We start from the raw sequence: 21,934 nt of genomic DNA, 5'->3' as shown, positions 1-21,934 counted from the left end.
TATCTCCTGCGGGTTTCGAACCCACGCGCCTTGATTTCCCACGCCAAGGCGCTACCGGGTGGCCGCATTAACCATTCGGCCACTGAGGCATAGAGAGAGAGTGTTTCTAATAATATTCATATATTAATTCAAGAACTTCTCAAGAATAAATTTTTGTTTCAATTTTAATATCTTTATAAACAATGTCTGACTGCTACTGAGCTTCTTATAAGTGTCTCTACAACTTCTCTGATCACTTTTTATCAGCTGATGAAGCAGAGATATTATCACTTATAACAGTATCTTTATCTCTCTCAGTCTCATCATTACATCTAATCTTCAGATCAGTAGTTAACTTTATATCTCTTTCAGATCAGCTTCTAACTCTAAGTAGTGTAGTTTCATTCTTTACTGTAAGTCTCTCTGTAAGTAATTTCTTACAGACTCTAGCTGACAGTTTCTGTGATACTTCTAATACTGTTAGTGTCTTCTGTAGTTCTGTAAGTCTATAATCATCTTCTTTCTACTCACACAATTTCTGATCAGATATATACAAATATACCTAGATTCTCTATCAACAGTTCACATATTATAATGCATTTTCACAATCTCATTGTCAATGAGAGATGAGTTCTCAGATATCTGTAAAATTCAGATAATCAAGACAATGTAAATATTATAAATTTGTGACAGAAGTTGATCTGAGTAGATGAGTCTTTTCTTCACATCTTAATTGTTTTCAGACTGAATACTTCAGTATAACTGAGAAAGTGAACACAGCTTTGTAAGAGATATCTGATTATATACATAGATAATCAGCTCTCAAGATTCTGCTATAACTGTATATACTCTGATATTTAACTTCTCTGAAGTCTGTACATTTCTGATAGTCTTTATATTAAATATAATGATTGTCTGTATCACAGATATAATACTCTCTACTTCTTTAAAGAGAAGAATTGATAGTTGCAGAGAGATTGAGTGTTATAGATATTAAGAATATAAGTATAAGTTTTCTTTATTTTTTCTTTATTAATTTTTAAATTATGTTCACAGCTCTGTTTTTATTTTCTTTATTTTTTAACTTTAATAAGAATATGATTTCTTCTTCTCTTTATATATATCATGAACTGTTCATCTCAGTAGAAACTCATCATCTTATAGACTATAGTTTATAAATAACAGTGTTAATATCTTTATTATAATCAAATTCTTAGTGAAGATCATATCATTTTGACTTATCAGAATTTACAGTATAAAAGTCATATCTCAGTTTTCACAGATGTCTTATCTACTCAGATAATTTTTAAGTGAACTTATTTATCTTATCAGAATATTCTTATCACTGAATCTTGAATCAGAGCTTATAATCTTACTTCTCTAAGTTAATAATCTCTTTAATCTAATATTCTCTTTCACTCTCTAGTACTTTGTAAATAGAGTAATAAGTTATAGAATTCTCTTCTAAGAATTTCTTATATTCACAGAGTAAAGAGATATGAAAAACATTATATATCTATAACTCAGATAACAGTTTTAATCTGTAGAACTATAAGCTAATTTTCTTTATAATCTTATAAGACTCTGTCTGCAAGAGATTCAGCTTCTTATTAAATCTTTATATAATAATGTTTTCTAGACTCAGTCAGACTCTATCATCTTTCTTAAAACTCTTTATAATATACTTAAAGTTATAGTATCTCTTCTGATACTCTTGAGTCTTTCTTAAGAATTCACAGACTTTCTTCTGAATATTCTGAATTCTCTCAGCTTATTCACAGATATCATTACACTCTATAGTATACTCTTACAGATTTATTAAAATTATCTATGAGTGAGATTTAGTGAGTATCTTAAAGAGAATTTTATCTATACTGACATGCTTTGAGTTGTTATATATAAACTTTATAAATAATAATCAATGCACTCAGTCATTCTGATTATAATTGACAAAGCACTGCAGATACTATTTTAATATACTTATTAGATATTCTATCTAATTATCTGTCTGTTAATAAAAAGCTGTACTTAGATCTTATAAGATCTTCAGTATAATTATTAGATCAGATCAGAACTCTCTTATAAAGATTGATTCTCTATCTAAAATAATATTTGCAGATAATTCATGTAACTGAATTATATTATAAATAAAGATATAAGTCAAATTCTTTGACTTTAAGTTCTTATAGATGAGTATAAAGTGTGTTATCTTGATAAAGTAATCTACTATTATCAGCACACTGTTAAAACAGGCATTATATATGTTCTTACTTTCAGAGAGACTTATAAGAGTATTCATTTCTAGCTATTCTCAAGGTTTCTATAAGATGAGTAGAGAAATAAGTTCTTCATATAATCTGAACTGTACTACTTACAAACTCTGATAAATAGTATAAGAATTCACTATCTTCTTCATAAGTTCTTGTATCTTCAGTCAGAAGTATTTTCTTATGAGTAACTTATAAGTTCTAGTATCTGTAAAATGATCTGTTAGAGAAGAGTTATAATACCTTTTAATAAGTTCTATATATAGAAACTTATTCATAAATATATAAATTCAGTTCTCTCTTCATAAGAGATTATTTAGGTCTCTTCAATTCTTTATTTCTACAGAGTTGATCTCTGCTATGAGTAGTTTCTGAATATACTAAGTATATTTATTCTTCAGTTGTAGTTCAGACAATCTGAACAGAAGATCTTATAAAGACTTATACTCTGTTTTCTCTTATATCAGATCTTCTACAGTACTTCTTAAAGTCTGCAAATTCTTCAGATTATAGATATTCTCTTCAAGAATTCTTATAAAGATTCTCAGAGTGTTAACTCTCAGTGTTATAGAGAGTAGTTGTATAGATTTCTTCTCTCTCTCTCTTCTCTTCTCTCACAGAGAATTAAGAGACTCTTCAGTTAATCTCTTTATAATACTCAGTTTAAGTATTCTGTAAAGCTTTTCTATCTTCTCTAGTCTCTCTATATCTGTTCTTCTGATCTTCTTGACATAGTCAGATCTGTGAGAGAGTTCATTTACTGAGTTCTTAGTTCTCTTGATATACTCTATCTTGAATCAGAATTCACTTAGTCTCTAAGCTCAGCAGATCTGTCACTGTGAGAGTTTCTTAATTAAAGTAAACTGTTATAAGCTGTTATGATTAGTTCTAACAGTAATCACTATTATAAGACTCTTGAAGTAGTGATATTAGTAATAGAAGAATTTCACTATTATGAGAAGCTTCTGATTATAAATATCATAGTTGATCTCTGTAGATTGTATCTTCTATAAGAAAAAAATCACTGAAACTCAGTTCTTATTTAACTATAGTTATAAGACTATTTCTGAAATTGTAAAGAAGAAGATATCTGTCTTTAATCTGATTAAGAGTAAGAAATTAAAGTGAAATAGTATCACTATATCTATAAATATCTATTTCAATCTTATAAAGACTTTATAAGCTTCTAAGATAAGAAAGTTCTCATAATTCTCTCTTCTTAATAATCTTTTCATTCTTTATTTATAAGATGATTTCTTCTTATTTTCACTCTTCAGTATGTCTGTAAGAGTTAAGAAGATTCTTATAAATACAAAGATAAACTGTCTATAGAAATTCACAAAGCTCAGAAAGATCTGAATCTTATAAATACTAGTTAACTCTGATTATAATAGAATAGTTTTAATTTACAAAGATTTCATCTAAATATTATCTATAATAATTATATATTCTAGAAGATTAATCTGATAAGTACTGAAGTTATACTTTATAAACTTAATATACAGTTCTGTCTCATCTAAGGCCTTTAATACAGTTTATATATACTCAGTATGTTCTTTCTTCTTTATAGAGTATATTATTACATTATTCAGATATATTATTATGAAGACATTCAGATATATATAAAGTATTTTATTAATAAAAGACTGAAATACTGTAGAGATATTAGTCAAATTAAAAGATATTACTAGATATTTAAATAATCTCAGTATAGTTTTAAAGACAGTATTTTATTCATTCTCAGACTGTATTTACAGTTATATATATATATTAATTATATTCAGTTGTGTGAATATAACAGCTTTTATAAGACAGTTAATTACATTCTCAATCAGAGATAGAAGATAGTAACTCTTTATAGTCTTAAAGTTCAGATTATAGTAGTTTATATATAATCTGAGATCTTTATTCTTCTTCTTTACAAATATTACAGAGACTTCTATAAAGAGTTATAAAGATTAAATAAAGTCATTCTTCAGATTCTTCTTTACATAAGTCTGTAAGATCTCTATCTTATAATAAGAGAGCTTATAGATTGATTTTCAGAAGAATTTCTACTCTTCTATTAAATTTATTATCAGATTCTTCTTACAGTGAGATGAAAGCTCAGCTATTTTTACTAAGCTGAATATCTCTGTAAGATCTTAGTATTTCTCTGATATCTGAAGCTCAGTTTTCATGACTGTGAAGTTCTCAGACATTTATAAAGTTATTATATAGATAAGCTTATCTTCTCTAATTAACTCTATAGTATTAACTGATTCTATCTTTATAAGTGAGTCTGTTAACACTGATTGAAAGTATAACTCTGACTCATGAATAGTTATATATAAATTATGTCTTTAAAGTCATATAAGTCTCAAGTACATGTTATCTGTGATATCTGTAATAATTATAGTTTTTATAAATCTTCTTCAGATTCTGAAGAGATCTTGTAATTCAAAGATAATTCTTATAAGTCTCTCAGTTCTTAGATCTGAGTTCTTACATTCTGCTTATTATAAGAGCAGATTTCTAGTTTTCATTATTCAGCTCATTTACTCTGTGAGCTTTAGAGACACTATAGTGACCTAAGATTCTGAGTTTATTAATACTTCTTATACTGATGAGACAGCAGTACTGCAGTACAGTCTCTTCTCATAAGCATGTATTTTTATTAAGAAAGTAACAGATTCAGATATTATCTTTAAAACTCTTAAGAAAACTGTTACTAACTCTGTCTATGACTTCTTAAATTTCTATTTTAATTTATCTGAACAGTTTATATAAAGATGTTCTAATTTAGAATAGATAAAGCAGAGACTCTTTTTCTTAATCTCTCTATTATATACTTTATTCATAGAAGCTTATAAAGCTCTCTCTCTTTACTCAGTAATCAGATATAAATCTCTCTATATCTTATTATCTATTTTCAGTAAATCTGTTCTCTGTTATTCTGATTCTTACAGAGTTAATTGATAATCTACTCTCTATAGATCTGTGACTCTTATAGTGATTTATAAGCAGTGAATAAGAGTTATCAGTTTCTTCAGAGTTAAGAACTTAGAGTCTTACTTAATAAGCTTATTCTATCTATCTTTATTCAGTCTCTTTATAAACATTATTATTCAGATCTTATTTCAGAACTCTGTTTTCACAGATCTCAATTTATATCATAATTTTATAAAGTATTATAAGTACTCTTCATCAGATTTCTTATCTCTTTTTCTAATATTAATAATTATAGTTCAGATGTTCTCTGTTCAGCTTATAAAGTCTCTTAACTTATTCTTTAGATAGATCTTAAGAATAGATTAGCAGAATCTTTTATAATTATTCTCTAGATAATTCAGTCAGTTCTTGACTTTAGTGTAGTAGAGATCTGTTATTGTATAGATAATAGCTTCTTTATCTTTTATATCACACAGCTGAGCTTGTAAGTTAATTTTAAATACAAACTTATAAAAGCTTTTATAGATTATAATTCAGTAAGTGATCTTAAGTAATTACAGCTTAAGAAAGTTTCTTTTCAGTTTATAGATATCTCTGAAGATTATATCTAGAGACTCAGTTCAAGAATGTTTACAGATAGTAAGTATTTCTTATAGAAAAATAGCTTAATTCTGTGAGAGATGCTCAAGAATATTCTTCACTAAGATTGATTTATTTATAAGTTCAGAGAGTTTCTCTATCACAGATATAGAGAATAATATTCTGTAAGTAATTAATAAGTTCTCTAAGACTTCTTTTATAAGAGTTATTCATGATTCAGATGACTACTTCTGAGTATCTATAGTAGAGTTTACAGAGATTGAAGCTTATAAGTTTCTAGTTCTTTCAGTCATAACAGACAGTTACTGACTGACTGAGCTTGAAATGTAAGAATAAGTACTCACAGATAATTATTCAGGTATTTGCAGCTTGACATGATATATACTGTTAATTACTAAAAGTATTCACAGTAGAAAGATAAAATGTAGAAATTAAATATATAATAGTATTCAAGCTGAGTTGTGAATTGTATTCATGAACTTCAGTCTATATAGTTGTGTGTAGCCAAGGGCCGCTAACCCTATTGATTATGCGAGAGATAGGAATAGAGGTAAAGAATCCGCGAGGAGCGGGATTTCTTACAAGGACAGACGTGATGGTCAGTTAATTATAGAGAATTAAATGCAATTAACTTATAATGCATCCTGCAGATGGCTAGCGCCTGTAGTTAATTTTCTTCATTAAATGTTGAGAAAATTAATCATGAGAAGATATGTCAGAATGAGTGTCACGGATGAATATATTGAAGATATATAAATCTTATATATATCAAGATCTGCTTGTTATATTATCTGTATACTATCTAATATATCTGTTTCATACAAAAGATAGAGCTATTTATAGTATAATATATATGCGAGCCAAGAGAGCTAGTATAAGTGAGTATTAGATGAGTATTGTAGTAAGCTGGTGATAATGAGAAATATTGTAGTAATACAATATTGATGACATTCAGTAGTGTATAACCTCTTTTTTCTGACACACTCTTTTCAGTGAATGTAACCTGTAAAAGAAAGTGTAATTGAAGCTGCATGAAAATAATCAAAAAGAGTGTAGATGAATCTTTAGAGATTACACTAAAATAGATCATTTATATCATTATTCTGCTTGCGCCTTGATGATATTTAATATATCAAGTAGGCCTAGTATCTTGATAAATTCTGTATGTTTCTGATGTGACAGAGCCTTAGTGAGGCCATCCGCTGGCATCTGAGCTGTAGACACTCAATCAACTGTAATATCACTGAATTGAACACATTCTCAGAGCCAGCTTCCATATATATCAATGTGATAAAGCTTTGTGATTATAGAGAGGTCTTTCTTTGTAAGAATGTTAACAGTTTGATAATTATCACATTGAATACAGATCTTGTGACCAGGTTTAAATTGAATATATTGAAAGAATCTATTTCATCAGATAGACTTCTTGTCAGCTTGTGAGATAGTAACAAGCTCAGCTTCAGTGATAGATGTAGTTATAATTATCTGTCTATTTGATTTTCAATCAACAGTCTCACTGAATAGTTTGAAGATATATTCTTGAGTAGAGCAGTAATTTAGATTATCTGTGAAAGAGATATTACTGATGACTTCAATGATATCAGGTTTGAGATCAAGTTGTAGAGATCTGTCAATGTTATCATTATATTGAATAGCAAGATTCTTCATATTATGTAGATAAGATATCATTCTATTCATCTCTGATAAGTGATATTCTGATGAATTTGTCATGAATGTAGCTAGTTTATTCACTGTATATATGATATCAGAGCAAGTCATCATTACTGAGTAGATGCAGAAGCTGATATATTATTGATAATGATGAATTTTTGTGAATATGACTGACTTATTAAAAGGCTCTAACAGAGTATCAGTTAGTGAAGTATAGGCCTTGCGAGTGTGTATGAGATGATATGTATTAACTATATTATCAATATAGGCATTCTGACATGGTCAGAGCTTCAAGTTGAGATGATTGTGTATTATTCACATGTTGAGAAATCATTTCAAATCTCTTATCTGTCAGATCTTATAGGCATTTTTAAGATCTTTGATTAGTTGATCTCTTTCTTTTGAATCTTCTCATTATGATAGAATGATGATATCATTTACATAGAAGAAGATGATTAATTGATCATTAGAGAAGAGACATCAATTCTCTGATATAGAGATAAAGCCTAGTATTCTCAATATTGAAGATAGTTCATTTAATCAAAGAAGAAATGATCTGTATAATTTATATAGTACTTATAGAAGTTTTAGTACATGATTTGTATACTTCAAATTTTGTATCCTCTTCAACTTTCATCATTCATCAGGTAGTTTCATATATACTAGCTCATTGATATTACTATTAATGAAGACATTAATTTTATCTAGCTGTTTCACATCTAGATTGAATACTGCTGTTAGAGCTAACAAGATTCAGAGATCTCTGACAGCTAGTGTGTAGGCTTTTATAGTGAGATCTGTGATTGATTGAAGATCTCTGTGTATGCAGATATAAGCTTTGTATTTCAAAAGAAAACCTTCATCATTGAATTTGTAGATGAATATTTATCATAGAGAAATTACTGAAATGTCTCTCTGTGATCTACTAGTAATTTCATATGTATTCTACAGAGATATACTATTCTATTCCTGCTTAACAGTGTTCTCAAATTCCTTGTGATATGAGTGTTTTTCAATATCTGCTCTGTGATTTGAAGAATCTGACAGTTGAGATCTATGAATTCTTGAAGTTGATATGAATGCTGTTGATGTAGCTGTATTGTTGATAACTGTGAAAACAGTATTTGAAATTAAATTTTGAGACTTGTAGAAGTCTGAATGTGATTGAGAGAATGTCTCATTGATCCTTTGAAATGAATTGTTTTTGATATTTGTAACTGTTACAAGATAAGCAGCTCTACATTTTCAGGTTCTGCAGTCATCAATGATATTTACTTCATCAAAGTCAGTACTAATATCATGAGCTCTAGATGCAATGTTTCATGTTCAATTATCTATCACAGCTGAATAAGTATTAATATGAACATCAGAACCTGTTGACTCTAGTATTGAATCTGATGTAGAAAGAATCAATATGTTATAATAATTATACTCATTATTCTTCTTCTCTATTTTTTCAGAGCTTTGAGCATTTTCTTTAGAGTAGAAAACATTAATATCTGCATCTATAATCTCTTTCAATTGATTGATAGAAGTCATTGATGATTCTCAAACTTTCATATATAGAAGCTTCATCTTCTTAGATACTCAATCTCTTAGTTGTCTTTCAATGTAGAGATCTTCAGAGTTGAATTTTCTATTCTTATCAAACATCACATCTCTTACTCTTATCACTCATTCTAAGTGTGAAATCCAGATTCAATAGATGTTTGTAGAATCATATTCAACTAGATATTTAATATATGCTCAAGAATCTAGCTTCTAAGAGTGATTTCTATTAAGAACTTCATTCAGTATCTTTGCATAGATGTGACATCTGTAGATTCAAAGATAACTGCAGAAGTGAGATTTGATTTGTAGAAATTCTTTCAATACTTATAGAGATGACTTTCAATCTAGAATTTTAGTAGAGGTTTGATTTGCAAGGTAGATAACAGTAAGTGTGATCTCAGAGAAAAGTAATTATGACAGAAGAGATTCTATCTGTAGAGTTCTTGTCTTTATTATTAATATTACTTCTACTCACTCTGCTGCATCATTTTACTCATGAATATACTCTGTAGAATACTTCATCTCTAGATCTTCATTATTTATTCAATTTGTGAAGTCATCTGCTTTCTTGACTGCAGTATCATTATTGATATGAATGATCTTTGTAGTACAGTTGAATTGATGTTTAATTTAATTAATAGCTTATCTAAGAGCTTTTCAGATTTCTGATTTTCAGATAGCTGTTATAGCTATATGAAAATGGAGATAATTACATATAAAATGTATGAGATAACACTCATCATTATAGTACTGTGTAGGGCCATATATAATATCAGTGTATAGATGTTTGAATGATATTTAAGATCTAATGTGAAGACATCTAGATATTTGATTTTTTGCATTAGATAGATAACAGAATTCACAAAGCTCAGTGATAAGCTCATCTGCAGTGTTTTCTAAATTGATGATTTAAATACCAGTTATATTATTTGTAAGCTTTTAAATAATGATTTTTAATGAATGTTCTAATCTCTTATATCATGTAGACTAAGTAGCTATAGAGATCTTAGATTTTTGAGAAGGTTTTATATATATTGATAGGTTGAAAGTATGATTTGTTAAAGTATGTAATGACAGATTAGAAGAAGAATTTATAGAAGTTAAAGAATTTAAAGATATCATTTTTTCAGATATAATGATGTTAGAAGTGTGTGATGTGATAGCTGCAGTGACTTTGATAGTGAATTTTTTCAAGATAGTTGAGAAAACTGCTATTTCACTATATTCTGTAACTAGCAATCTCTCAAATACTTCAATATATATAAAGATTGTATTATCTGTGTGTTTTCACAATCTGAAGTCTTTTTCATCATAATAGATGCCTTCTATATGAAAACACGGTTTCCATGTGATGATATTTGTATGAAAATTCGGGATGTAAGTGGTGTTGATGAGGTTGATATTGAACTGCTTATCTGCTTCATTTATCATGATTATTCTAACAGTTTCATAACCTTCAACTTTAGTGCTGGAATTGTCTGTATAGACTTCCGCGTTCTCATTCGCAGGTGTAAAGAATAGGAAATGTGTTTGATTATTGCATATATGCTGTTTCATGCCAGTATCAAAGATTCAGAAGTTTCAGAGATAGAAGTGAGAATTTGAAAAGTTCATCAATATTTTTCAGATCTGCTAATTGATAGATTGATGATTAATAGATTGAGAATCTGATTACTTCAGAATTATTTCTTCTAGAACTGCTTCATCTATCATATCTATATTCATGAATGAATCTCTAGATATCACTCAATCAACATGTCTCTTTAATTCTTGATTCTTAAGAGCTTGATCAATCTGAGTTCTCTTCTCCCCGTTTTCCTTTCATTCAGGTAGCTTTCTTGAGAGATTAAGATAGTAGCACTGAGTGTATCAGTAACGGGCTTCACAGATGCAGTTTTCAAATGTTGCTAATAATGAGATATTTTGCTGAGATCTTTCATTAAGAGTAGCAAAGTTCATAGATTTATCTTCTTTGAGAATACTCATTTCTCTATATCATTTCTTGAAGTTCTTAACTAACTCTATCAAAGATATGACATCTTTATCACATCAGACATCTTTAGCCTATGCGTGTGTATAACCTGTATTAATAGCTAGATTCACATTTAAGAAGTCTTTCTTCAAGTTAAACTGTTCAGCTATATTCATCTCTTTGATATCATTTTCAATAAGTGATCAGTCATTTAATCACTTCTCTATATCTTTGTTTTTCAGTGCTTTGCAGAGATTATGATATCAGATTCTCACATTATCTTGATAGTCTGTGATTGTGAAGAAGAGATAATCTCTTAATAAATAAATACTCTTCTTCATATTATCATTCTTGCTGCATACATGTCATAGCTCTGTGACATTCACTGTTCTTCATATAATATCTTGTATCTTTGTCATACCTTCATTCAATTTCTCATATTTCATATATTTGATTTTTCATGCAGTGATCTTGATATTATATGCTATCTTGACCTCTGCAGTGGCTTCTTCTGAACACTCAGGTTTCAGAGGTTCTTCTTGTGCAGAGAAGATATCAGGTTTATCAAGAATAATAAAGTCTGATACCTTCTTGTTCTTTGCATATTCTAGCATATGCTTGTACCAAAATTTCCAATCTTCAGAAACACTAAGGTGAACTGTCACACTAGACATTGTCTTGTCTGTTATATCGGTTATATTGAATGAATTGAGAAATTAATTCAAGTATTTGAGAATAGATATGATCAGAATTCAGAGTGTATAATAATTGAGTATTTCGGAATGTATACAAGTGATTAGTATTATTATTATTATTCTTTCATTATACTCATATGCAAGCGGAGCTTATGATGAGTCCTTGTGTGATGTTAAATACAGACCAAGTGTTGATTATACAGAAGAAAATACAGGTGTTAAGATCACATCAAGATAATAAGAACATAGAAAATACAAAGGAGTGACAATTAAATACATGTGATAATAACTTTCCATCTCAGAAACATAGAGCAATTTTGTTGGAGCAATTTGTACATCTCTGTATTTATTAGAAACCTGAGATGCTTGAGTTCCGGATTTAATGTATCCCCTGCGGGTTTCAAACTCACACATCTTGATTTCCCACGCCAAGGCGCTACCAGGTGGCCGCATTAACCATTCAGCCACTGGGGCATACAAGTGAGAATCTATTGTCTCAGTTCAAATGATAGTTATCAGTTTGAATGAGAATTGGAATTGGTGATCAATCGTCTCAGTGTGATTCAAAGGTTGCTTGGGCCAGCGTACGATTACAGGCGTACGCCGGCTTCTTATATATCATACGCTAAATTAATTAGTGGCCGCTATGGCCCCTTTACATTTGTAAGCAAGTTCAGAAGTGGCTGTGTTATTATCTGACAGTCATACATTCTTTCAAACCACATTCTCTCTCACCAGATTCAGTCATGTTCACATGATCATGATGTCCGCCCTAGCTTCATACAGATTCCTGTGTCACTAGTATTTGTAATCATGTGACCTATCTCTGATTCAGCTAGCATTTCATGTACACTCTTATAAAGAAACTTTCACTATATTATATCACTTATTCACTAACTTTTCTCATTCTTCAATTATCTTCTTCATCATTGTCATTATCAAATGTTACTATCTCATTCAAGATTCTTACTTCTTCTTCTATTTAACTCTTTCTATCTGTTTATCTATCATATTATACACATTTCTGACAATGACTCTTTATTCTTATAATAAGTGTTCTTATAGTACTTATACTGAGCAGTTCATTAGCAGTAAGTGTAATGCATTATGAAATATAACCAGAACTTGTTTATCTTCTAACAATCATTAGAATATACTATCATGAATGACATATCTTCTTTATCTTCTTATACATCTCTGACTCTCTTTTCTTCAGTGATATCTGATTATGTTTTTCTGATTATATTATGTGACTGCAGATACTGATGTTTTAATTCATATAGAGTCTTCATATATTGACAGATTCACATCTGTCAATGATTGTGATTTCAATGTTGAATCATTAATTGAGAACTTGAAGAATGTGATAATAAAGAAATTATCTATGTTATATATAACTGAGTCTTCTACATCTCTCTCTGTTTTCTCTGTTTCTTTCTCTGTTACTCTCTCTTAATCTTCTACATCTGCTTCTATGTCTGATTCTCTCACTTCTACTATCTCTATTTCTGTGATCTCTACTCTCACTACTTCTGCTTCTTCTGATTCTACTGTCTCTGCTTTTATTATCAGCTCTTCTCATTTCAAGAAGATGTTATGTAAACTTAATAATTCATGTTTCTCAGTATGTATACTCTCACTCTTCTTACTGACTTCTAGAATAATTTATTGTATAAAGACTGTGTACAACACAACTATCTGAAGCTCAGTCACAGACACTGATTATTATATTTATTTTAAATATTCATAATAAGATAATTATTTATTTATATCAGAGAATCACTCTCTCTCTTAACAGTATTGAGATTGTAAGTCTTTTTCTTTTCATCTTTTCTTTCTAACACTGATTTTTCTATTCTTAGAGAAAATCATTATAGATTTTATTATGCATAAAGTCATAATATTTATAGATATTAAGAAACTTTTTACAACTGTAAAGTTCAATATTGCAGAGACATCTACTTTGATGAATTTCTTTAAAATAATAGATCTATATCAGTCTATTCTCTGATATCTATTATCTGACTTCATAATACAGACAAAAGATATCTGTGTTTTTAGAAACAGAAATATGAATATCATACTCTTTTATATTCACAGATATGAGACTTGTATATCTTATCTGAAATGTTATTATGAGAATGAGCTGTTCACACACTGTGTTCTACTTTCTATATTTCTCTGTGTTTCTCTCTCTCTTTCTAAGAAGTCTCATACATGTTGTAATTACATATACAACTCTAAGATCAGTGAGTATTCATTCAGTAACTATTCTCATCTCTGATTTTATGATTTTTATATGCTAATAATAATTCTTAGTTACTTCAGTGTCAGAGATTATTCTAATCAAAGATAATAATACTGCTGAGACTACTCTCTTCTACTCTTAAGCTTTTTCTATCACTTTCTCTTCCTCTTCTGCAGAGAAGATTATGTATATATCAGATTATAAGTATTCAGCTCTGAGTGACTTCTGCTATTATTTATCTAATTCTATATCTTCTTCTTCTTCTGTTTCTTTCATCTCTATTCTTTCTATTCTGACTTCTGATTCTGCAGATTTCATACTCTTCTTCAATTTTTCTACATGTACACATACACATTTCTATATTGATATTTCAGTCAATCTTGTAATAAATGACATTAATATCATACACAGAGTGATAGAGAAATCAGAAATATGTATAATATTATTATAAGAGCAGCTTGCAGCTCTTGAATTTCTTACAGATCTCAAGTTTTAAGATTTTCTTTATTTTTGACATTTTTCAGATGATGTGATGTTGAAAATAGATTAATATGTAATGTATAAAAATGAATAAGATATGTATGATAACATTTGTCTTTTACAGCTGACTCTTACAGTTGATAATTAATTCATTATCTCTTTTCTTTTCTTACACTTTTTCTTTATCTGCTAGTCACTACTCTTATATAATCTCTATATGATATAGCATTTAATAACTAGGTTCAGCAGCTTTCATCTTTTGTAATTCTGTCTTATATATTATACTATCTCTCTTCACCTGCTCAGATCACTACAGTGAATGACTTATTAAAACTAATCTCATCTGATCTCTGAGTATTTTCAGAGATTAAGTTGACTTGATTTTATATATTCACAGATATTTCAGATGCTTCATTCTCTGTTATCTCTGTGATTAAACTGATGTAAACAGTTGAATTTAACTCTGAATTTCTTTTTCTTCTGTGATCTGATTCATATGCAAGTCTGCTACTTTGAGACTGCTCTTTGTCATGTTACATTCACTATCTACAGTGTATTATTATATGACTGACTACAGTCTCATTACTTATTAAAGTGTGATATTTATCTGATTTCTTCATTTCTTCTCATTCTTTTCTTATAATTGTAAAAAGATTGAAATAAGTGAGATCATCTGATTCATAAGTATCTATGATTTCTCTTACTTTGTGAGACTTTTCAATTATAAGTCTCTTCTTTTTCAACACTGATAATAGTACTATAAATAATTATAATTCACTCAGATCTTGTATCTTTGCTTTTATAAGATATGAATTATTTATTAAGTTGTATAAGATCTGTCTCTCTGATTCTTTCAATGTGTATATTCTCAGAGAATGTGATTTAAGTATTTTATATAATTTAAATCATCTAGATTAAAACTTCTCAGAACTCACATTATATACAAGAACTCACATTCTTATCTTAAGACTCAATTTCTTAACTAGTAAGTCTTGTATTCTTTTTGATTGAATTGCTCAGTTCAGAAGTAACTCATTAGCTTTTGCATATGTGTGACTGATCTCTTTCAATCTTGATTCTGTGTCTGTGACTGTTGCATCTGCAACTGCTACTGCTGTATCTGTAACTGCTATTTTCTCTCTCATTTTTTCTGAAGCATTCTCTGAAATGCATGGATGCAATTCATACAACAGATAGAATGATGAATACTTGAAGACTGCATGCTGCTGAATTCATGTGACTAATAGTACCTGATCAAGATATTCATCTCATAATCTTATAGACTTACTCACTAGATATTTTATCAGCATATTACTCAAGATTTTATTCAAGTATTTCATCTTCTCATTCATCTGCAGATAATATGACATTGTTCTACAATGTCTTATCTATAACTAGCTTATAAAATGCCTCACTACTTCTTCTACAAGATTCACACTATTATCAGTTAGAATCTTGTACAGTATTTTATAGTTAACATAGATCTCATTATGTAGAAACTTCATTATCATCTTCTCTATCATCTCTGAAACTGCTTTTACAACTGGCCAGTCAGTAGTGTAATTAATAGCAGTGATTATTCATCAATTTTCATTTAGCATTCATAGTAATATGTCTATGAGATTCACTCTTCATTATTTAAACAGTTGTATTGTACACTTCATCTGATATTATACTTTCTCACATTCTAATTCTTTCTTAGATTCTTTCACAACCTAGTAATTCAGACACTTGTGAGTGTATATCTGAATATTCTCAGTCATGCTTGATCAGTATACTCTTGATTTGAGTACACTTATGAGTTCAGAGCTTTCTAAGTAACTGAATTCCTTGTGCATGTAAGTTATTAAGTCATGTCTAAATAAATATTCTAGATAGAGAGCTTCTGTGTATTCTAGATTGCAGTAAAGCATAATATTATTTTTCAATTTTCTCAGCTTAAAGTTTGAAAGCATCTCTTCTACTACTTTTATAAGACACTTATTATCTGATATCTTATCATTCTTCAAGTAAGAGATCATTGTATTCACTCATTCTGATTTCTTATATCTTCTCAGCATATTTAATATGAACTTTTCTTATATCTGATTTGCAGAGCTCTTACTCATGAAATCAGATCTGTGACTGATTGCATCAGATATCACAGTGTCTGATCTCTTTCAGTATTTGATATGAAGATTATACACTTGAAACTCTGAGATTCAACATGCTAAGTGTTTGAAAGATTTCATTATTAATTATAGATAGATAAGACTTTTGTGATCTATAATCACTGTTATTATATGTCTGTTATTAATATATCTATTTTGTAACATCAGTGTGTGCTTAATTACTAGCAATTTCTTTTCATGCACTGAGTAATTGAGCTCAGTGTCTGATAGTTTTCTATCATTATATGTCATCAGATGCAGCTTGCTGTTCTTACTTATCTGTAGAAGAGCATCTCTGATAGCTTATTTGAATGTGTCTGTCTCAATATAGAAAGATTTATTATAATCTGATTAAATAAGCACTGAGAATGTTGTTACATATTCTCTCTGTGTGAGAAAAGCCTCTTCACACACAGCATTTCAGATGATTGAATGAAACTTCTTCTTTCACAGATTTGTATTCATTTCTCTTAAGAGATCTGAGAGTGATGCAGATATTCATATGAAATTCTTGATAAATCTGTGATAATATGAGATCAATTCAAGAAACTGTTGTATATAGTGTATATTTCTCAGCTGCAGTTAATTCACTATAACATTCAATCTCTCTGAAATGAGATATATACAGTCATCACTCACTACATATTCTACAAACTTCAACTCTTCTGTTTTAAATATATACTTTGTTGATTTAATATAGAGCTTATACTCAGTCAGAGTTATAAGCACTTCATTGAGATGCTTCAGATATTCATCATATGAGTTTGAAAAGACTAGAATGTTATTGAGATATACAAGATATGAGATTTCATTCTGTTTATAAAGAATTGTATTCATCATTATTTGAAAGATAATAAGTGTATTTATTAGACTGAATAATATTATCAGGAATTCAAACTTCTCTCATTGTGTATTAAATGTGGTTTGTGAGACTGATAGTTTGTCTATACAGATCTGTCAGTATTCTGAGAGAAGATTAATCTTTGATAGATATTAGATGTTTTCAACTGAATTCAACTGTTGTTGAATCTGTGATAGTGAATATTTATTCTTGATTATAAGTTTATTAAGTGCTTGATAATTGATACACATTCATCACTTCTCATCTGCCTTTTTCATGAATAGAACTGAAAAGTCTTATACACTTGATAAGAGTTGTATGAGATCACATTCTAGAAGGTCTGTGATCTGACACTTCTGTTCTTCAAGATATGTTTGTGACAGAGAATATGCATTCTGATTGACTGGTTTTGCATTCTCTGTGTCAATCTCATGTATGAATCCTCATTCTGACAGTAATTCTGATGAAAGATCTATTCAGAAGATCTTTTCATACTTCTTCAGAAGCTTCTTCATACACTTATTCTTCTATATATTTTTTATCTTGGTTTTCTCCACTTCTGAGTCTCATATGATATACAGAATGCTTTTGAATGAGGTCTTGCAAATCATTCTCTTTACTTGTTAATATGTAAGCAGATTTAATTCTTCTATATCAGAGATGTGAAATATTCTTCTCATATCAGTTGATAGAATTATATGAACTGTTTTCTTTCTATTGATCAACTGTATATAACATATACATCATTGAATCTGCAGATTGAACCTTTGAAATCAATTAAGTTCAAGAATAAGATTGTATTTCACATTCTGCAGCTCTTACACTCAAATATAGCAAGATCATTCTCTGAAGTACAAGGAAACTCTTACTCTTACAGATGATATTAAATATCAGTTATTAGATAATTTTATACATCAGAGATTCTTCACTCAGCAGACCTCTTTCAGTCTTCAGATCATATAATTATTAATATATTATATAGAAGCTTCTGTGTTCACTAACACTTTTACAGTCATCTCTTGATTCTTACTCAAGTGTCTCTTATACATTTTTCAGGTCTCAAGACATTGAGATAAGTATTCACTTTATTCTCATCTGCATCTCAGTCAGAAGCCTACTTTCTCTTAATATTCACAGAATTCAAAGAGTCTTCTAATACAGACATCTCTTTCACTTTGAAGACTTTTCATAGAATATCAGCAAGTGTCTCTGAGCTTACTAATTCTGCTAGTTTTTTAACTCTCTTGCTTCTCTTGACTGTGCATGCTGTGTGTAATCTTTTACATCATGATTTTAACATCTACAGTTAAAGCAAGCTCAATGCTTATGATATCAAGATTTTCACTCAGAGAATTTCTTTTTCAGAGAATTCAGTGCTTTAGCAATGACATTCAGATCTAGATTTATTACATTCAGATATATGACTTGTATTATAGAAGTCTGATTATCTGTTCTTCACTGAGATATACTCAATTGCAGTATTTTCTATTATAATTGACTTGCTTGTTTCTGTATAATGAGAATATTGTACACTTCTTTCATCATACTTAATTATAAGATTAAGCATTTTTATTCTGCTCTCAATTTGAGTGTAAGATCATGAATAAAGATCTGTAAACAGAAAGATGTTGAAAGCTCTTCATTCAATACAAGATAGTATAAGCTGAAGTGTGTGAAGTATAATATAAGATCACTTACTTATCTACACTTAGTGAAGTGTTTATAATATTATCTCATGTATTCACTTTCTCAAAGTTATATAAGATTCATTTGAAAAACTCATTTCATATTTATGAGAATAGATATCACTCTAAGTCTGTGAGATTCATCTTTTTATCAGTTATTCATAATGACTTCACTTTTTCATGTAGAAATATAACAGATCTTAAGACTTATTAGAATTCTGTTAACTGTCTGTCTGTGAGTTTATATTTAATTCAATAATATAATTACATCTGACTTAGCCAGCTGATTGCAGCATCATTTTTTCAGTCATTATTAAAGCTTAATAGTTTCAGCAGATCTTTCAGCTTGATATATTTCATGCTCAGATTCTCATTCTGCACAGTGATCTCTGATGATGTGTATACTTCTGAAGAGATTGTAAGTAATTGTAATGAGATCTTCAGATTCAGTGTAGTTATCTATCTGTATAAATGTTCAATCTTCTACTGCAGATCTAAGACCTGATTTTCTCTATTCTTATTAATGATGATGATTGCATCAGTAAAGCTCTTCATAGTGAATACTTGATTCACTGTAAATGTCAATTATTGTTTGACTTTCATCTCAGCCTGTCACTGCATATACAAGACCTCAATCTCATTTAGAATTCTTGTACATGTATGAAGCTTTGATTCTGATTCAGCAGTTTTGACTGCTTTTCTTACTATTTTAAGTAAATTCTCTGAGAGATTCTGCATATCTTTCAGTTCAGATAGCAGAGAAGAGTGTTATTTATATTAACTAGAGAAGATATTCATTTCAGTGATTTCTCATTGATTGTACAATGTCTATTATTATATTGCGATATTGTTATATCACTATATCATTATATTGCTATATCATTATATGATTTCTATTATCATTATATAACTCTGATGATGATCACTCTCTCTTTTTATTCTTCTTTTAAGTGAGGAGTGAACTTCTTTCAATCTGGTTCATCACTTTCATTCTCTTTCTCATATCTCATTCATTCGCATCTCATACATGGCATTCATCTGAACATGAAGTTTTCCCTCAATAAGCAAAGCAGCATGAATTAAATACTCTTCTGCTCACTGCTCTTCATACACTATCTTTTGAGGCATTCTAGAATCACACTGACATGATAACTCTGAATCACTTCATAGACAAAATTATCACACCCTGGAGGAGCCTGCACTTCTCACTGATTTTTAGACATGCTATCAGATGTGATTCAAAGATTGCTTGAGCCAGTGTATGATTACAGGTGTACACCGGCTTCTTATATATTGTACACTAAATTAATTAGTGGCTGCTATGGCCCCTTTACATTCGTAAGCAAGTTCGGAAGCGGCCGCGTTATTATCCGACGGTCGTACGTTCTTCCGAACCACATCAGTTCGAATGATAGTTATCAAATTTGAATGAGAATTGAGTTTGATGTATCGTGCTTCTCTTCAGATGCTGCTTACTGGGAATCAGATATGATATAACAGTTGAGTAGTTCAGACTGTATACAAATGAGAATCAATTGTCTCAGTTCAAATGATAGTTATCAGTTTGAATGAGGATTTGAGATTGATGTATCGCGCTTCTCTTCAGATGCTTCTTACCAGGCTTATAACTGTTGAAATGAGTATCACAGATGAATATGTTGAAGACATATGAATCTTATATGTATCAAGATCTACTTGTTATATTATCTATACACTATCTAATATATCTGTTTCATACAAAAGGTAGAGCTATTTATAGTATAATATATGTGCGAGGCAAGAGAGCTAGCATAAGCAAGTATTAGATAAGTATTGTATTAAGCTGATAATAATGAGAAATATTGTAGTAATACGATGTTGATGGCGTTCAGTAGTGTATAACCTCTTTTTTCTGACAAGATATCTCTCTGAAGAGATAAGCTAGAATCTCTCATAGACTTACAAATAAGTGAACTATCTAAAGAGAGAGAATATGAACAGCATTTGAAGAAGATCTCTATAATCAATATAAAAGACTCTATTCTGGTTTACTCAGATAACTCAAAAAATGAGAATTTGAATAGATTAGATACAGGCATTGCTTATACTGAAGATAATATTAATTTTATCTCAGATTTCTGAAATTTAGACTGTGAAGCTGAAGTCTTTGATACTGAACTATTTACAATAGTGAAAGCTTTCAAACTCATTAAAATAAAATCTTATAAAAGAGAAAATAGTTTGAAAGAGATATGAATATTTTCTGATAGTCAAGCTACTTTAAAAAGACTTAGAAATAGTCAGATTTATAATAATCAAATGAATCTTGCACTGATTTTAAACTCTGTTTTGAAAATTTAAAAAAGAAGAATATTAAAACTGATAATTCATCTGCACTAAGTTTCAGTTTATATGAATATTCATGACAATGAATTGACTGATTCAGCTATAAAAAAGAGTTCAGAATTAAGCAGATCTATTTAAAAAACAGTATTCTGATCTTTTATAAAGAGAAAGATAAAAGAATCTTATTTAAATCAATAAAATGAAAGCTGGTAGAAATAAAAGAAGAGCATACATTATTCAAGATTTGAGATAAAATCAAAGTGAAAATCTTGTTCAATTAAATGTAAAAAGAAAATATTCTCATCTATAATTCAGCTAAAACTAGGACATGATTATTTCAAATTCTATATATAAAGATTTGATGATAGATTTGATTCAACAGAGTGCTCATTCTGCAATACAAATAAAAATCCTGAGTATATTATAATGCATTGTGCATTATATAATAGTCTCAGAGTTAGATTGAAGAAGAAGTATGATTTAAATCAATTAAATATGAGATTCTTATTCTCAACTGAGATAGGAATTAAATACTTAAT

The 21,934-nt window shown here is 29.2% G+C and overlaps 3 protein-coding genes and 1 pseudogene across 4 annotated transcripts; all 4 read right to left on the bottom strand.

Annotated features, from left to right (window-relative positions):
- BDBG_17549 lies at nucleotides 1-89 on the bottom strand (annotated as a pseudogene). The gene has a single exon. The product of its transcript is annotated as a tRNA-OTHER (tRNA).
- Nucleotides 90-8,829: 8,740 nt separating this feature from the next.
- BDBG_17548 (uncharacterized protein) lies at nucleotides 8,830-8,995 on the bottom strand (the record flags this gene model as incomplete). The annotated part of the gene is made up of 1 exon (XM_031725243.1): nucleotides 8,830-8,995. A coding segment is annotated over one exon (164 nt), but the record flags the coding sequence as incomplete, so codon positions are not given.
- A 991-nt stretch (nucleotides 8,996-9,986) lies between these two features.
- BDBG_17547 (uncharacterized protein) lies at nucleotides 9,987-10,171 on the bottom strand (the record flags this gene model as incomplete). Its single annotated transcript, XM_031725242.1, has 1 exon — nucleotides 9,987-10,171. A coding segment is annotated over one exon (185 nt), but the record flags the coding sequence as incomplete, so codon positions are not given.
- Nucleotides 10,172-11,429: 1,258 nt separating this feature from the next.
- BDBG_07110 (uncharacterized protein) lies at nucleotides 11,430-11,645 on the bottom strand (the record flags this gene model as incomplete). Its single annotated transcript, XM_031722940.1, has 1 exon — nucleotides 11,430-11,645. One exon carries the CDS (start codon nucleotides 11,643-11,645, stop codon nucleotides 11,430-11,432), a length of 216 nt encoding a protein of 71 aa, XP_031579973.1.
- Between the last annotated feature and the right edge of the window lie 10,289 nt (nucleotides 11,646-21,934).

The sequence above is a fragment of the Blastomyces gilchristii genome, assembly GCF_000003855.2.
Source record: "Blastomyces gilchristii SLH14081 genomic scaffold supercont1.17, whole genome shotgun sequence".
NCBI classification, from domain to species: domain Eukaryota; kingdom Fungi; phylum Ascomycota; class Eurotiomycetes; order Onygenales; family Ajellomycetaceae; genus Blastomyces; species Blastomyces gilchristii.
Note: the sequence above shows the minus strand (reverse complement) of the source record. Positions and strands in the feature narration are given on the sequence as shown.